Source organism: Anolis carolinensis, unplaced genomic scaffold (assembly GCF_035594765.1).
Source record: "Anolis carolinensis isolate JA03-04 unplaced genomic scaffold, rAnoCar3.1.pri scaffold_10, whole genome shotgun sequence".
Lineage (NCBI taxonomy): Eukaryota > Metazoa > Chordata > Lepidosauria > Squamata > Dactyloidae > Anolis > Anolis carolinensis.
The window spans coordinates 17641581-17658921 of record NW_026943821.1 but is presented as its reverse complement, the minus strand read 5'-3'; the positions used below and the strand labels follow the sequence as shown (position 1 = coordinate 17658921).

General features: G+C 41.0%; 2 protein-coding genes across 2 annotated transcripts; one reads left to right on the top strand and one right to left on the bottom strand.

Moving 5' to 3' along the window:
- The first annotated feature begins 4478 nt into the window (after positions 1-4478).
- LOC100557379 (trypsin) lies at positions 4479-11245 on the top strand. The gene is made up of 5 exons (XM_003224953.4): positions 4479-4784; positions 7252-7408; positions 8537-8790; positions 10075-10211; positions 11033-11245. Exons 1-5 carry the CDS (start codon positions 4712-4714, stop codon positions 11183-11185), a joined length of 774 nt encoding a protein of 257 aa, XP_003225001.2. The 5' UTR covers positions 4479-4711; the 3' UTR covers positions 11186-11245.
- A 1028-nt stretch (positions 11246-12273) lies between these two features.
- On the bottom strand, positions 12274-15187 carry ctu1 (cytosolic thiouridylase subunit 1). Its single transcript, XM_062962190.1, has 2 exons — positions 14577-15187; positions 12274-13360 (listed from the first exon to the last, which is right to left on the bottom strand). The coding sequence occupies exons 1-2, from the start codon at positions 15079-15081 to the stop codon at positions 12795-12797; spliced, it is 1071 nt and encodes a 356-aa protein (XP_062818260.1). The 5' UTR covers positions 15082-15187; the 3' UTR covers positions 12274-12794.
- Positions 15188-17341: the final 2154 nt, after the last annotated feature.

Here is a 17341-nt window from a genome sequence, read left to right as displayed (position 1 = left end):
CTGCGCAGGTTCCTATTGGTCGCTCGATTCGGTTGGAGGCTGTGACGCCAATCCATCGCGCCGGGCGGGGCTTGCTTGCCTTCCTTCCCTGAGGTTGTAGCCAATGGGGTGCCTTTTCCGTGTGATGCAAGGCCCTTGCGCCGTGGGGCTGCGGCAGAAGTGTCTAATACGATCCTCGCTTTTTTTTTTTTGTATTTACAGTAGAGTCTTACTTATCCAACATACACGGGCCGGCAGAACGTTGGATAAGCGAATATGTTGGATAATAAGGAGAGATTAAGAAAAAAGCCTATTAAACATCAAAATAGGTTATGATTTCACAAATTAAACACCAAAACATCATGTTATACAACAAATTTGACAGAAAAAGTAGTTCATTACACATTAGGGCTACAGTGTGTAGTAATTACTGTATTTACGAATTTATTTATTTATTTATTTATTAGCTACATTTATATGCCACTCATCTCACCCCGAAGGGGACTCAGAGCGGCTTACAAATTAAATTTACATACAATATTATATTAGCATAGTACAATACTGGTAATAAATTACTATATTGTACTGTATCAATATATTGTAATACAGTAGAGTCTCACTTATCCAACATAAACGGGCCGGCAGAACATTGGATAAGCGAATATGTTGGATAATAAGGAGAGATTAAGAAAAAGCCTATTAAACATCAAAATAGGTTATGATTTTACAAATTAAGCACAAAAACATCATGTTAGACAACAAATTTCACAGAAAAAGTAGTTCAATACGCATTAATGCTATGTTGTAATTATTGTATTTACGAATTTAGCACCAAAATATTATGATAAATTTAAAACATTGACTACAAAAATGCATTGGATAATCCAGAACGTTGGATAAGTGAGACTCTACTGTATTATTAGTAATATTACATGTAAAATATAATATATAATTAATATTATATTGTATTATTAGTATTATATTGTATTACAATATAATATGAATATTATATGTATATACAATATGTTATAATTATTATATATTTAGCACCAAAATATCACAATGCATTGAAAACATTGACTACAAAAATGCATTGAATAATCCAGAACGTTGGATAAGTGAGACTCTACTGTATTTATTTATTTATACATACAATATATTATATTATACGTCTATATTGCGATATTATTAGTAATATTGCATGTAATATAAATATACAATTATAATAGTGAATTATAATTATTATTACATTGTATTACATCATAATATTATTATTAATATTACATGTATATACAATATATTATAATACTAGTATAGTATAATATTATATATTATTATATCATTAAATTGATACAGGAGACATGGTAGTGTTTTTGTTATGTCTTAACACCATTGTGGCCAGATTCACAACGTACATTTTTCTGTGTCCTATTAGGCCCCATCTACATTGATCACATAAACTGCATTTTATGACCAGCATAGACTCATATGGTTGGAACCAGTTCAGTGCAGTTAAACTGCAGTATATGAGCCTATACCGGGCATGGGCCATCTTAGGCCTTCCAGGTGTTTTGGACTTCAACTCCCAGCAGTCCTAACAGCCTCAGGCCCTTTCCTTTTCCCCCTCGGCCACTTAAGCGGTAATAACAGTTTAAAACTACATTATATAGCAGTGTAGATGGGGCCTCATATAATGCATTTCAAATGCAGTCAAACTGCATGATATGAATCTTCACTGATCATGTAATTGTATATACATGTACCCTGTTTCCCCTAAAATAAGACATCCTCAGAAAATAAGACCTAGTAGAGGTTTTGCTGAATTGCTAAATATAAGGCCTCCCCCAAAAGTAAGACCTAGCAAAGTTTTTGTTTGGAAGCATGACCGCCAAACAGAGCACCACAGTATGCAGGATCGGTAAATGTACGTACCATAAAGTGTTATATATGGAAATATTGGTAGTAACAGGAAATTCTTGATAGGATTCACAGTTTGTCTGGTTATGCTGGTTTATGATGACAACTACTGTACAGTATATAATAAATGTTCATTTTTTTTGTTCAACAATAAATGTGAATTCTTTTTCATGGAAAAATAAGACATCCCCTGAAAATAAGACCTAGAGCATCTTTGGGAGCAAAAATTAATATAAGACACTGTCTTATTTTCGGGGAAACACGGTAATATTAATAATAATATTATGATGTAATACAATGTAATAATTATAATTCACTATTATAATTGTATATTTATATTACATGCAATATTACTAATAATATTGCAATATAGTCGTACAATATAATATATTGTATAATATATTATAATTCACTATTATAATTGTATATTTATATTACATGCAATATTACTAATAATATTGCAATATAGTCGTACAATATAATATATTGTATGTACTGTATATATACTTGTAAGCCGCCCTGAGTCCCCTTCGGAGTGAGAAGGGCAGGATATAAATGTCGCTAATAAATAATAATAAATAATAATGCAGCCCCACTTTGCAACCCACTCACACAAATTTCACAGTGATTTTATATCAAGCATTTTTTGGGTAATGATTAAAAGCCTGCATTTACTATTCCGCTTAATGCTGGAAGCACTAGAAAAAATAATTTATTTATTTATTTATTTATTTATTTACAATATTTATATTCCGCCCTTCTCACCCTGGAGGGGACCCAGGGTGGATTACAATGCTCATAAGTATGGCAAACATTCAATGCCATTATTAGACATACAACATATAAACAGACACAGAGGCAAGTTAATATTTTCCAGCTTCTGGTGGAAAATAAATTATTATTATCATCATCATCATTATCATCATCATCATGCATTGTTAGCCGAGCTGTTTCAGGGTACTAGGAACTGTAGACCAAGATTTGGAGGGCCACAGATTCCTTTACTATAACCAATTTTTGCTGTCTATGTAGCTCCACAAGTGTTTTTTAGCTGTAACATCCTTTGTAAATTGTCAAAAAAATAACACTTTTATTATAAATTCTACACTGAACCAAAATTGGCATGTTGATTTTTCCCCGTTTGCACTTACTTTGTGGGTCTGTATAAATTATTGTGACAGAGGATAGATGTGTTTTCTGAACAGATTTTATATGAGTCCTGCTTGTGACAGAATGTGGGAATCAGACGTTCCCATTACTTTTTTTTGTAACAATTCCACCCTTCTGCTTCATCAACTTCATCCCAAGGCGTTCTGCTATCATTTGATTTATGCAACAGAGCATGGCAACAGGAAAGAATGAATAAATATTGTTTGCAAATTTCCCTCCACTTTTTCTGCAATCCTGGTAATGAGTGGGATTTTGGGAGAGATTGTGTGCTTTAAAATGCCTTTTAATTGTATTTATTGTATTTAAACTGTATTTTTTTTACCCGACACACAAATATGGTTTAATCATTTATTTATTTTTGTATTTGCGTTATTTTAAATTTATCAAAGTGTGTGGCTGTTAGCCACCTTGAGTCCCCTCTGAGAGAAAGGCGGGGTATTAATAATAATAACAATAATAACAATAATAACAATAATAACAATAATAATAATAATAATAAGCTGATAAGGAGAAGACCTGGTTATGGCTCACAAATGGGACCCTGAAGGAGACAGAAGGCCTGATCCTTGCAGCCCAGGAGCAAGACATCAGGACAAATGCAATTAAGGCCAAGATCGAAAAATCAGCTGTTGACCCAAAATGCAGACTGTGCAAGGAAACCGACGAAACCATTGATCATATCCTCAGCTGCTGTAAGAAAATCGCATAGACAGACTACAAACAGAGGCACAACTATGTGGCCCAAATGATTCATTGGAACTTATGCCTCAAGTACCACCTCCCGGCAGTAAAGAACTGGTGGGATCACAAACCTGTAAAAGTATTGGAAAATGAGCACGCAAAGATACTGTGGGACTTCCGAATCCAGACTGACAAAGTTCTGGAACACAACACACTAAACATCACAGTTGTGGAAAGGAAAAAGGTTTGGATCATTGATGTCGCCATCCCAGGTGACAGTCGCATTGACGAAAAACAACAAGAAAAACTCAGTCGCTATCAGGATCTCAAGATTGAACTTCAAAGACTCTGGCAGAAACCAGTGCAGGTGGTCCCGGTGGTGATGGGCACACTGGGTGCCGTGCCAAAAGATCTCAGCCGGCATTTGGAAACAATAGACATTGACAAAATCACGATCTGCCAACTGCAAAAGGCCACCCTGCTGGGATCTGCGTGCATCATCCGAAAATACATCACACAGTCCTAGACACTTGGGAAGTGTTCGACTTGTGATTTTGTGATATGAAATCCAGCATATCTATCTTGTTTGCTGTGTCATAATAATAATAATAATAATAATAATAATAATAATAATAATAATAATAATAATAATAATAATAATGCACCCCAGTGAGCACTATTTGGATGTTTTAAAGGCTGGATGGTAAGGATGCGTTATGAAGTGGCCCTGTATGAATGCAATTTTCACAACAGCTGTAACTGCTATTTGCATTTAACCCACCTGACAACATCTCATTAAGTGCCCACTACATTTTTGTTAAACTAGCCTCATGGCAGGTGTCTGGCTGAGCAGCTTTATGCAAATTCTAAGCAAAAACAAAAGATGTGTAGGGTAGTGAACAGCGGAGCACATTAATTCCTCTATCAATTATTTACTTTAATCTAACCCTGCAAGTATAAAATTATGCGCCCCCTTGTCCTCTTGCCTATAACCATGGAGCAAGTCCTGGGCATGGCACTACTTCTGGCTTCCACAGGTAAGAATAGTTTTGCCTATATAGATATAAGTTGATGGTGAAGCACAAAATGCCATGTTTTAGTATTACAGCATTTACAGCATGATATTGGCATGTAATTGTCAAACAATGTCAGTCTGATTAAAAAAACATTTTTTTTAATTTTAACTGTTGGCCACTCTTATCCTGTAATTGCTATTTTGGGGACAGTCTTTTTATTTATTTTTTTAATCAAAATGTCACTTTATGAAGTACTACACGTCATTTAAAATTTGTATCTACCTGTCTGCATTTTCCTGTGCACGTCTTGATATCTTAACCCACTGAAAGCATGGTAATTCGTTGAGAGCATGAGCTGCCGCCAATGAAAAACAATGCAATTAAACGTAATGTAAAGTCTTCTTGCAGTGCCTAATTGGTGATGTCCTCCCTTGAGGACCATGCTGCATCTACACTATAGAATTAATTCAGTCTGGCACAATTTCAACTGCCTTGGCTTAATGCAATGTAATCCTAGAGGTTGCAGTGTGGTTATGCTTTAGCACTCTTTGGCAGAAAGGGCTAAAGACCTTATAAAACTACAACTCTCAGGATTCCATAACATTGAGCCATAACAGTTAAAATAGTGTCAAACTGCTTAACGGCAGCTTATGCTCTGCATAGTTAAAAAAGTTTCAGAATAATTAAGAGCCTAGTTACACAGCACTTTTTAAAGCCATGTTCTCACATCACAATAAACCATGAATTCTCACTGTTAGCCATCATTTATCCTGTATATATCTTTAGTTATTACATGTTGAAAAACTGTTTTAAAGGGGGGAAAAGAAATGAGCAAGGCAGTCTACTGAGGGATTACTCTCTGAACAAGGCTAGACAGAGAAAACCTGGATTCTGCTTTCATTTTAACAGTACCTTTATTTCTAGACTTGATACGTGCAAAAACCATCAATAGACCTGGCACGGAAAAGCCGTGCGGGCAAGTACAACATGTAACTTTAATTTCTCGCTTTGAGCAGCTCCTTGTTCTCATAATACAGAACATTCAGGCCTACACCTGTGCTTTGAACTTTTTCCAGTGAGAATTTGCAAGACAAGAATTTGGCACGGGATAGTTAACTAGTAAAGTCCTGTTTGCAGGAAAAACTACCCCCACTCTCCCCATTGCATCCACTTTCATGGTCATAGTGTTAATAATTGCCAGAGAAAAGAGAATCCTAGATATTATCGGCAATAGGAAGAGTCAGGGATTCAAAAGAGTGGTTTCAGAAGACCCTGAAAATAGTGTATTATATTATATACTAGCTTGGGTACCCGGCGTTGCCTGGGTTATTTGAAAAAGTCATTTTTTAGACTTGTACAAAATGCATAATGTTGTGGATTAACTACAACTGACATAATGCCAGGTTAACCCCAAGAAACTGCATCAGTACTTAAAATTTTATTATGTTGGACAAGTTTGATCTGGATGTATAATTGGTGGGGTTTAGTGTGCTCTCTGTCTGTACGGTAAACTGCAACTCCCACGATGTTGAGTCAGTCTCCTCAAGGTTGAGTTAGTCATGGGGGTTCTGTGTGCCAATGGGGGTTCTGTGCCAAACCGGATTATATGGCAGTGTAGATCCAGCATAAGTCACCATAAGTCCCTTCCCACAGCTTCCATGCTCTCTTTGATATTGGCTGTAGTCCTTGCAGTAGCTGGAGAAAGAGTGGGATTTTTTTCTCAGCAGCAATACATGTTATGGACTACCCTTTTGATGTGAGGTATTTTGCACTCGCTTGACCCATGAGCCTCATAGGAGACCTGTTCTGGCTATTGATGAAAACAGCCAACACTACTTGTATTACAAAAATGTATTGGGGTTGTAAATATGATGCTTTTTGTGACATAGAGCATTACCCCACTAATGGTGGCACTAATAATAATAGGTAAAGGTAAAGGTTTTCCCCTGACGTTAAGTCGAGTCATGTCTGACTCTGGGGGTTGGTGCTCATCTCCATTTCTAAGCCGAAGAGCCGGCGTTGTCCGTGGACACCTCCAAGGTCCTGTGGCCGGCATGACTGCATGGAGCGCCCTTACCTTCCCGCCGGAGCGGTACCTATTGATCTACTCACATTGGCATGTTTTCGAACTGCTAGGTTGGCAGAAGCTGGAGCTAACAGCGGGCGCTCACGCTGCTCCCGGGATTTGAACCTGGGACCTTTCAATCTGAAAGTTCAGCAGCTCAGTGCTTTAACACACTTCACCACCGGGGCTCCTGAATAATAATAATAATGGCATTTGGAAACAATAGACATTGACAAAATTACGATCTGCCAACTGCAAAAGGCCACCCTGCTGGGATCTGTACACATCATCCGAAAATACATCACACAGTCCTAGACACTTGGGAAGTGTTTGACTTGTGATTTTGTGATACGAAATCCAGCATATCTATCTTGTTTGCTGTGTCATAATAAAATAATAATTTAATTTCCCCATCTCTTGCAGTGTCATGTCAGACTGGTGAGCGTATCATTGGGGGAACTGAATGTCTGGCCCACTCCCAGCCCTGGCAAGTGTTCCTCTATACCTCCAAACTGTCTCGGTGCGGAGGAGCCTTGATCGATACCTTCTGGGTGCTTACAGCTGCACACTGTTGGCGAAGGCAAGTTGGCGGAGTCTCCAGGGAAAGAGCAATGGCAAGGTGGCAGGCTGGGAGCCCAGAGACAAATATTCAGTTGGTATATATCAGTTCCCCAGCATGGAACAATCATATTCAAACAAGTATGTAGAACAGGGGTCACCAAACTACGGCCCGGGGGCCACATGCGGCCCATTGAAGCATTTATCCGGCCCCCACGGCACAAAGGCTGAAGGGGGTTGGGCTAAATGGCCCAAGGGGTCTCTTCCAACTCATTATTATTATTATTATTCACGTTTTATTGATTAGCCCATTGGCCGTATCAAAACAATTCTCAGCTGTGTTGCTTTGAATAGGAAAAGGGCTGTTTTGTGTGTTATTTTAGGATTCTGGCCAGCCAACAAAAATGAAGTTTTATTATGTGGGTCCCAGTGTGTTTTGTGAATAATGTATGGCCCGAGTCATTGGTCTCTCTCTTTCTTATACAATTCACAGCTGAACAGTACATGTACGATATCCTCCACCTCTGATGCTCCACAAATACAAAATATAATAATAATAATCATCATCACACAGTCCTAGACACTTGGGAAATGTTCAACTTGTGATTTTGTGATACGAAATCCAGCATATCTATCTTGTTTGCTGTGTCATACAATGTCGTTGTGTCAATAATAATAATAATAAACATTGATGCTAGGAGGCCATTTGTCAGGGGCGCTTTTGGTCCACAAAGGCAGAAAGGAGTTGGGCTAAATATATTATTATTATTATTATTATTATTATTATTGTTGTTGTTGTTGTTCGGTGGTCACCTGGCCAACTATAGTCCGGCCCTCCAATGGTCTGAGGGATCGTGAACTGGCCCCCAGCTTTAAAAGTTTGGGGACTTCTGATGTAGAAGGAAATGGTGCAGGCAGTATTTCTGCACATGAATGTGCATGGGAGTACATTTATTGTGCAGTTGGCTGCAGATTTAATGTCTTGGTTCAGTTTTACAATGCTTCAATTCAACCAAAGTGTTGCACAGTGTGATTAAAGTATAATTATTAATGCATAATTCTAAATACTATTTGCCTTACCCACTTCCCTCTGTATTTACACTCCTTGCCTTTTGTTGTACACAACTCTTGGCTACTGTCTTCCTTGCAGAGGCCTCACAGTCCATATTGGGGAGCATGACCTGCGTAAGCATGATGATGGGGAACAGTCCTCCAAAGTAGCCAAGCTCATCCGCCACCCGGAGTACGAGCCTAACACCCTCAAGAACGATATCATGCTTGTGCGCCTGGATACCCCTGCTATCCTTGGGGAGTACGTTAAGACAGTCCCAGTGGCTAAAGAATGCATACCTGTTGGAGCAAAGTGTGTGGTCTCAGGATGGGGCACCACTACTTTCCCTGCAGGTAAGAGGAATGACTAAGTGTTCTTCATTCATTCTGAAGTAGGGCTTCTTGAACTTTTTACATGACCAAGGCATATAGGAATATTAAGGAGGTATTAAAATCAAACATGTACTGATCATCAGCCATCATTTGCAAGGCTTGCTAAACAGGCTGATGTCCCTTTTTTGTGAAGTTATCTTCTGCAGAGTCCACACTGAACAACGAGAGCTGTTGCTAACAGAATTGTATAAGTGAGTGGCATACAGGAACTTTTTATTGCTGCCAATTTTTTGTGACTCTGACATTGAGTTCAGGGGCTACTTTTGAGGTTGGGATTCATAGTTGAAGAAGCAGTGCTTTAGAGAACAGATGGACAGGTGTCATTGGTCTGTCTTTTGCATTTACCCAGACCCTTCCACTGGAAGTCTCCTTTTTTAAAAATAAATAATTTTTATTAGAATTTTCAAGACTGTACAGCAAAAGAGTGAGAACAAATTTTAAAGGAAAGTAAAGAAAAGTGAGTAGAGAACAATAATCGAAGTTCCCCCTACCTACCACCCTCCAAAAAAAAACCACACACACACACCAAAAAAAGAGGGGGGAAAAGAATTATAATTATAATAATAAAAATAAAAAAATTTAAAAAATAAAATAAAAAATAAAAAAAGAGAAAAAGAAAAATTGTTGACTTCCGTTCTTCTTCCTTTACCCCATAATTATCTGATCTCACTGGAAGTCTCCTTTAAAGGGAGGGTTGCTTTTGGAAATCTCCAGTACTAGAAACTCTCATTTAAAGTAAGATTCAGTCTCCCCTGCACTTTGTTGCTACACAATTGGATGTGGACTTCCAGTTTTGCTTCGTTGGGTATAGTAGGACACCAGAAGCGACTTGCAGTTGCTCAAGTCGCTCCTGACATGAAATAATAATAATAATTACAACCATTTTATTTGTATTCTGCCCTATCTCCCTGAGGAGACTCGCTCTCTCAGCCTCAGAGAAAGGCAAGGGCAAAGACTGAGAAAACTCCATAGGTTTGCTGTTAAGTTGGAAATCATATGTTGGCACACAGCAGAAAAACTGAGTATTTTCAATATAAATTCCTATTAACCAATAGTCAGGTGCAACCAAGAGATGGGAACCCATTTACAACTGGGAGTTTGTTCATTCCTTCCCCATCCCTAATTTCTTCATATTCTTTCCAGATAAGGGGGGATAGCTGGGAATGTAGTGTTAGAGAAGAAGCAACCTGATGCAAAACAGTAGACTCTCTGCATGATCCACTCACTTGAGGATTCATCTTGCAGTAAATTATGCCTATCGCCTGCAGTGTTTAGAGATCAGCATCCTGTCAAAAAATATATGCAACGCTACATATGGGAGCCTCTTTAATGACAACCACATTTGTGCCGGAGCAATAGAAGGAGGGAAAGATTCATGCCGGGTAAGTGACAAAAACAGACTGAATACGGACTGCCTTTGTACTGAAATGTTTTTCTCCCAAAGGCTTATGCACATGGTTCTAAAATGTTTTAATTTTTCAAACATACTTTAACTTGTTAACATGTTTTAATATTTAAAATAATCAAAGTCTTATGCTACAGGGCAAGATTTTATAATCATTATGATAGTAACCACTGCTTCTAGGATTACAATTACTGGGGGATGTTGAAATTCTAAATTTTGAAAAAGTAACTTTCCAAACTCTAGTTTTGAGAAGTATTTGCATATATAGAAACTTGATCATCTGGGTGTTACCAGAGAGAGAGAGAAACCTTTTACCTCAAATATTCATGGGATAGTTCTGCTTATAAAATGGTCCTGCTTTGGCGAAGAAAAGAACACATTACCAAACACTATAGTTTCTTACCTTATTCAAATGGTCACAGCTATTTCTTTTCATCTTACAAGGCAAAACACTATAGCAAAGCTGCAACCTTAAAGTATACCCATATTTGCCTGAGTATAAGCGTCACTTTAATCTGGGGTTGGTTTCTGAAGACATGAATTGCAGTTCACAAATCTTATAAGAAAATAAAACTTGGTCTTTAAGGCGCTGCAAGGCGCACTGTTTCTGCTGCATACTTTGTGCGGGAAATAATATTTTTGGTTTAGTTTACATATAAGTAACCTTGTTTATCCTAAACTCTGAAGCTTCTGCCTTCTTCGACAAAGTATTTTCAGTAGGCAATTTGCATAGAGTCAATAATTTTGAAAATCCCATCCTGCTTGGACAATGACCATTTTATGCTGGTGAATCTACAGGGCGATTCTGGGAGTTCTTTGGTGTGCAATGGGACCCTTCATGGCGTCGTCTCATGGGGACCTAAGAACTGCGGAGAAAAGAATAAACCTGCTGCTTATACAGAGATCTGCAAATTCTCCAAGTGGATAGAAGAAACCATGCAGATAAACTGACACCAAAGCAGTAATGGTTAGGTGGATATTCCCTAATAAATGTGTGAAATCAAAACATGATCAGGCCTTTGCGTCTTGGCTCTATTCTCATGTGGGGGAAGAGACAGGAGCCCCTTTCAATGCGGGATGAAAGACAGAATAATCCCCCCCCCTTCCTTAAAGAAGGTGATTAGAACTGTGACAAAAAATAAACAAGAGAAGAGGTTAATTTGAAAATAAGTACAGTGCATAAGGCAAGGTGCAGAAAAGTTTCGCTGGTATGACCTGCTGGCAAGCAGTTTCTGGATAATCATTTGGAGGCACCTCCTGACAGTAAAAATTATTTGGTAGCAGGTCTGTTTTGCGAGATGGTGGATTCTCAGCCACTTACTAGGTACTGCATATTCTGCCTTTTCTTGAAATTCTTCCTTCGGTGTAATTGTTGTGTGTCTTCACTTATTATTTTCTTGGCAAGGTTTTCTCAATGCTTTCTTCTAAAACTGACAGAAGGTGATTTGTCCAACATCACCCAGGGATCCAAACCAAAGTCCAAATTTTAACATTCAAACCATGATACAATATTCTTTTTCGGAGTTTCACTGGAAACAAATAGGCTAGGCAGCTATCTGTCAGGGATGGTGTCCTGCCTTGAACTGAACTACACTACCTACAAATTAATTTCTAACGTGAAAATGCTATTATGTGCCAGTAAACATGGCCAATATGGATTATGAGAATTGTAGACTAACATGTTGGAGATCATATATTGCCCACTTGCTGATTTAAGTAGATGGAGAATATATGCTTTTCCAACCACCCCTGAACATTGGCCATAAAAACGAGTAGAAACCTAGATTGAAAATAGTGGATAACATGTAGAAAGAGCAATTCTATATGTTTTAAGTTACTGATAATAACAAGTTGGGGCTAATGGGATTGAGAGTCCAACAAATTCAAATTCTTTACTTCTGTGGCAGCAGGTGAGACACCTGCCAGTCCAATTAGGCAATACTGGGTGAGAAGGATAAACAATCTGCTCTAGTATAAAGCAGCTCAATCATTTTCCCCAAATCCAAGTGTCTAGGCAAGAAAGAAAGATGAAATACAAGTTAATAGTTAAAATTCAGATTTAATATCATTTTTAAAAATTCAGAAAGAAAACTGTCCCCAATCCATCTGAGAATAGCCATTTTACAACAGATGTTCAGGTCTGTTGTATCTCTGTCAACTTCATCAGTTAAGAAAACCATTTATTTTGTGTAGACCATGAGCTGGAAATACGTGACCCTCCAAATGTCATTGAACTACAACAGCCAACAATCCTGAGGAGTACATCCACAGAATATACTCCACATTTAGAGAACCACACATAGCTAATAAGGTGCAAAGGTGCACTACGGGAGGGTGGCCCATGTCCCTTCAGTTATTGTTGGCCTGTAACTCAGAACCCTTCATTACTATCAATGCTGTGGTTGATAGGAGATACAGTCCAACAACTGCTGGGAGGACAGATTCCCCATCTCTGATCTACACAGTTAATCAATAGGCATGAAATTGGTAACTATTTACCTTTCAAGGTAATGAAAGCTTTATCTCAGCAGGAAAGGCCACTGTGGTTGAGAGTTCAGGCTCAGAAATCTATTGTCATTGGGCCGTGGCTTCTCTGTCGAGAATCTTCTTGTTCTTCTTCCTGAGCGTTTGCTTCTGGCTGCTCCCCGTCCATCAAGAGAGCCTTCTGGAGCCGGCTAGGCTTCCCAATAGCCAGCCTCGGGAGACCTCGGTTGAGCCCTTCGAGCAGCACGCAAGCTTTACAGAGGGCCTGGCTAGAGAGGTAGCCGCAACGCTGGCACGTGCCCTGGGTGGGCATGCGGACGTCCTCGCGGAGGGCCAGCCGCTCGCCCGAGTGCACCAAATCGGCCACCGTGCTGGGACGCGTGGCCTCGAGGTCTTTGAGCAAAGTGCGGGCATGGCCGCGGTAAGCGTTGGGGGAGTACACGCACTCGGTGCTGAAGTAGTCCAAGCCCTGGAAGTAGGCATAGAGCACGATCTCCTTCTCGTAGGCGTGCTTCAAGGGCTTGCAACGCGGCAGCGCCCCCTCGCTCCCCGTCATGATCTCCGTACAGCGCCGGAGCCGGCCCACGTCTCCTCGCAGGAAATTCATCAGCACCGTCTCCGCAACGTCGTCGGCGTTATGACCTAGGAAACAAGTCCAAAAGCAATAGAAGGAATTGGATGGAGCACAGACCGTCCCTGTCTCCCCCCAGAACGCAGAGGCAGGCAAGTCAGTCCTTGCAGCAAGGGTTGGGCTGTGGATGAACAACACATGAAGAGAACCATAGCGTTGGAAGAGGTGGGTTTTTTGGGGGGAAACACATGTTAAGGTGAACTTTTTGGGGGGAAACACATGTTAAGGTGGACTTCTTTTGGGGGAAAACCCATTTTAAGGTGGATTTCTTATTGGGAAAAACCTGTGTTACGGTGGACTTCTTTTTGGGGGAATCCCATGTTAAGGTGGACTTCTTTTAGGAGGGGAAACCCATATTATGGTGGACTTTTTAAGGGGGTGGGAGGAATCCCATCTTAAGGTGGACTTCTTTTTTGGGAGAACCCATTTTAAGGTGGACTTCTTTTTGGGGGAAACCCATTTTAAGGTGGACTTCTTTTTGGGGGAAACCCGTGTTAAGGTGGACTTTTTTTTGGGAAAAACTTGTGTTAAGGTGGACTTCTTTTTGAGGGAAACACTTAAGACAGACTTTTTGGGGGGACGAGGACCTATGTAATGGTGGACTTATTTTTTGAGGAATCTCAGGTTAAGGTGGACTTCTTTTTGGGGGAATCCCATGTTAAGGTGGACTTCTTTTTTGGGGGGAAATCCATATCAAGGTGGACTTCTTTTAGGGTGGAAAACTCGTGTTAAGGTGGACTTTTTAAGGGGGAAACCCGTGTGAAGGTGGACTTCTTGGGGGAGGGGGAACCCATATTAAGATGTACTTCTTTTTGGGAAAAACATATGTTAAGGTGGACTTCTTTTTGAGGGAAACACTTAAGACAGACTTTTGGGGGGCCTATGTAATGGTGGACTTATTTTTTGGGGAAACTCATGTTAAGGTGGACTTTTTGGGGGGAAAACCTGTGTAAAGGTGGACTTCTTTTTGGGGGGAAACAGATGTTAAGGTGGACTTCTTTTTTGGGGGGAAACCCATATTAAGGTGGACTACTTTTAGGGGGGGAAACATGTTAAGGTGAACTTTTTAAGGGGGGGGGAACCCACGTGAAGGTGGACTTCTTTTTTGGGAAAACCCATTTTAAGGTAGACTTGTTTTTTGGGAGAAACCCGTGTTAAGGTGGACTTTTTTTGGAGGGGGGAACCCATGTTAAGGTGGGCTTCATTTTGGGGGCAAGGCGGACCCACCGGTGGCGATCTTGTGGGCGCCGAGGAGGGCGGCTCCGCGGTCGAGGGCCTGCCTCCGGAAGACGCCGCAGAAGGTGCAGTGGTTGCGGGCGCCGAGGTGCCGGGCGATGCGGTCCATGCTCCACCCGAAGAGCTCCTGGTAGGAGAGCACGCGGAGCGGGAGGCCGAGGCGGCGCTGGCTGCGGCGGAGGGCGGCCAGGGAGGCGTCCCGGTAGCCGGCGATGCCCTCGTCCACGGCCAGCAGCACCAGGCGCAGCCCGTAGCCCAGCCGCTCGTTCAGGGCCCGCAGCACGTGCGCCAGCACCGCCGAGTCCTTCCCTCCCGAGGCCCCGATGGCCACCGTCTCCCCGGCCCGGAAGAGCCGCCCCGCCGCAATGGTGGACGCCACCTCCGCCTCGAAGGCCGCCGCGAAGCAGGAGCGGCACAGCGCCTGGCCCGTCTTGGGCCGCCGCACGCACGCCCGAGCCGCCCCCCGGCAGCCCTCGCAAGGCCCCGCGCCCGGCATCGCGCCTCCGGAAGCAGCCAGGAGCGCGGAGACTACAGATCCCAGAAGGCCCCGCGCCCTCCACGGGCTCTTCCGGCCAACAAAGGATTCCCCAGGCAGGCTTTGAAGCTGAAGGCTCACCAAAGCTAATCAGTGTATTTGTCCGCGTTGTGTCCCGCCTCAAGCTGAAAAGAGAGGCAGGAAATAAATAAATGGGTTGCTGTGAGTTTCCAGGCTGTCTGGGATATGCCCAGAAGCATTCTCTCCTGACGATTCGCCCACATCTATGGCAGGCATCCTCAGAGGTTGTGAGGTTTGTTGGAAACTAGGCAAGTGAGGTTTATATATCTGTGGAATGTGGGTGGGAGAAAAAACTCTTGTCTGCTTGAGGCAAGTGTGAATGTTGCAATTGGCCACTTTGATTAGCACTGAATAGCCTTGCAGCTTCAAAACCTGCTGATTCCTGCCTGGGGGGAATCCTTTGTTGGGAGGTGTTAGCTGGCCCTGATTGTTTCATGCCTGGAATTCCCTTGTTTTCTGAGTGCTGTTTTTTATTTACTGTCCTGATTTTAGATTTTTTTTTAAATACTGGCAGCCAGATTTTGTTTATTTTCATGGTTTCCTCCTTTCTATTAAAATTGTCCACATGCTTGTGGATTTCAGTCGCTTCTCTGTGTAATAATAATAATAATAATAATAATAATAATAATAATAATAATAATAATGAACCTTCTCCTCGGGAGGACTCAGGGTGGTTTACAGCATGTACAAAACAGTCAGTTGTCAAAACAACATACAATGGCATGAACAAACAAATATATTAAAAACAATGTCATAAAACAGCAGTAAAAACAATTCAATCTAAAAATGAACACAGTTACAGTACCAATCAGCACGAAGGAGACCAATATAGTAATCTACCTGTGAAGTAGACATAATCAATTAAAAGATAGGTAAAGACTTGTACTTCAGTGTATCATAGGACCCGGGTGTGTAGTCCAGTGGTTTCCAACCTTTTTTTTACCAGGGACCACTCTCCAACATTAGTGCCAAAAGGGTTAAAAATCAGTTTTTGGTCAACTTTAGATTCAGTTTGGTTATTTGGGGTGCTGATTCAGAAAATTGCATTGGATAGACGACATCAGCTTTAGTTTTTGATACACAGAACATATGCCATCTAGTAGTCACCATCTGCTTGCCCATAGAAAAACATATTTAATAATCTAGAGCTGATGTGGTCTATACAATGCAATGGCCAGCTCTGCGGAAAGAAGCAGAAATTAATAAAATAAATAAATAAAGGGGAAGGAAGCTCGCGGACCGGATTTTTGTCCTCTGCTGGGTTGAAAATCACTGGTGCGGTCTGACATGGTGGTTGTGAAAGTGGTCCAGCATTTCTGTGTCCTCAAACAATATGCTGCATCCAGGTTGGTTCATCCAGTGCTCTGCTCTGGCTGAATTCTCTGGTTGAACAAAGGATTCCCCCAGGCAGGAAGCAGCCAGGTCTTGAAGCTGCAAGGCCATTCTGTGCTAATCAAGGTGGCCAATTGCAACATTCACATTTGCCTCCAACAGACAAGAGGCTTTTCTCCCACCCTGGACATTATTCCGCAGAAATATAAATCCCACTTGCCTAGTTTCCAACAGACCCCACAACCTCCGAGGATGCCTGACGAAACATCAGGAGAGAATGCTTCTGAAACATAGCCATACAGCCCGGAAAACTTACAACAACCTAGTGATTCCGGCCATGAAAGCCTTCAACTGCACAAAATCATTACAGATTTTTTTTAAAAATCATTCATTTTAATTCGTTTGGTAATTTGATGGAATGTCATATATATCCTGCCAGTAGGGGGCTCCCTCCCATTACACTCACTCATGGGATTGAGTAGGATGAATTAAACAAAACAGAAGACAATGGAATGGAAGAAATAGTCTTGTTCTGTGCTTTGTATCCTAAAATTGTTGGTGTTAACCTTGTAAGTGAGTGAAGTCAGGCCTTTGTAGGAAATATATGTGTGAGCCATGTTGGATGACATCCAAAGATTGTTTGACTTTTCCAGATGTGTTGAACTACAGTTGCCATGACCGCAATGGCTACACTATCTATGCTGGCTGGATATGAAGGGAGTGATAGGAAAGCACAATATCAGGGCTCCTTAGAAGTCATGTCATAAATATCAACATAAGACATGCAACTGTGTTATGGAATATAGAGTGACTAGCTGTGCCCGGCCACGCGTTGCTGTGGCAAAGTGGTGGTGGTATTGGTTAAAAA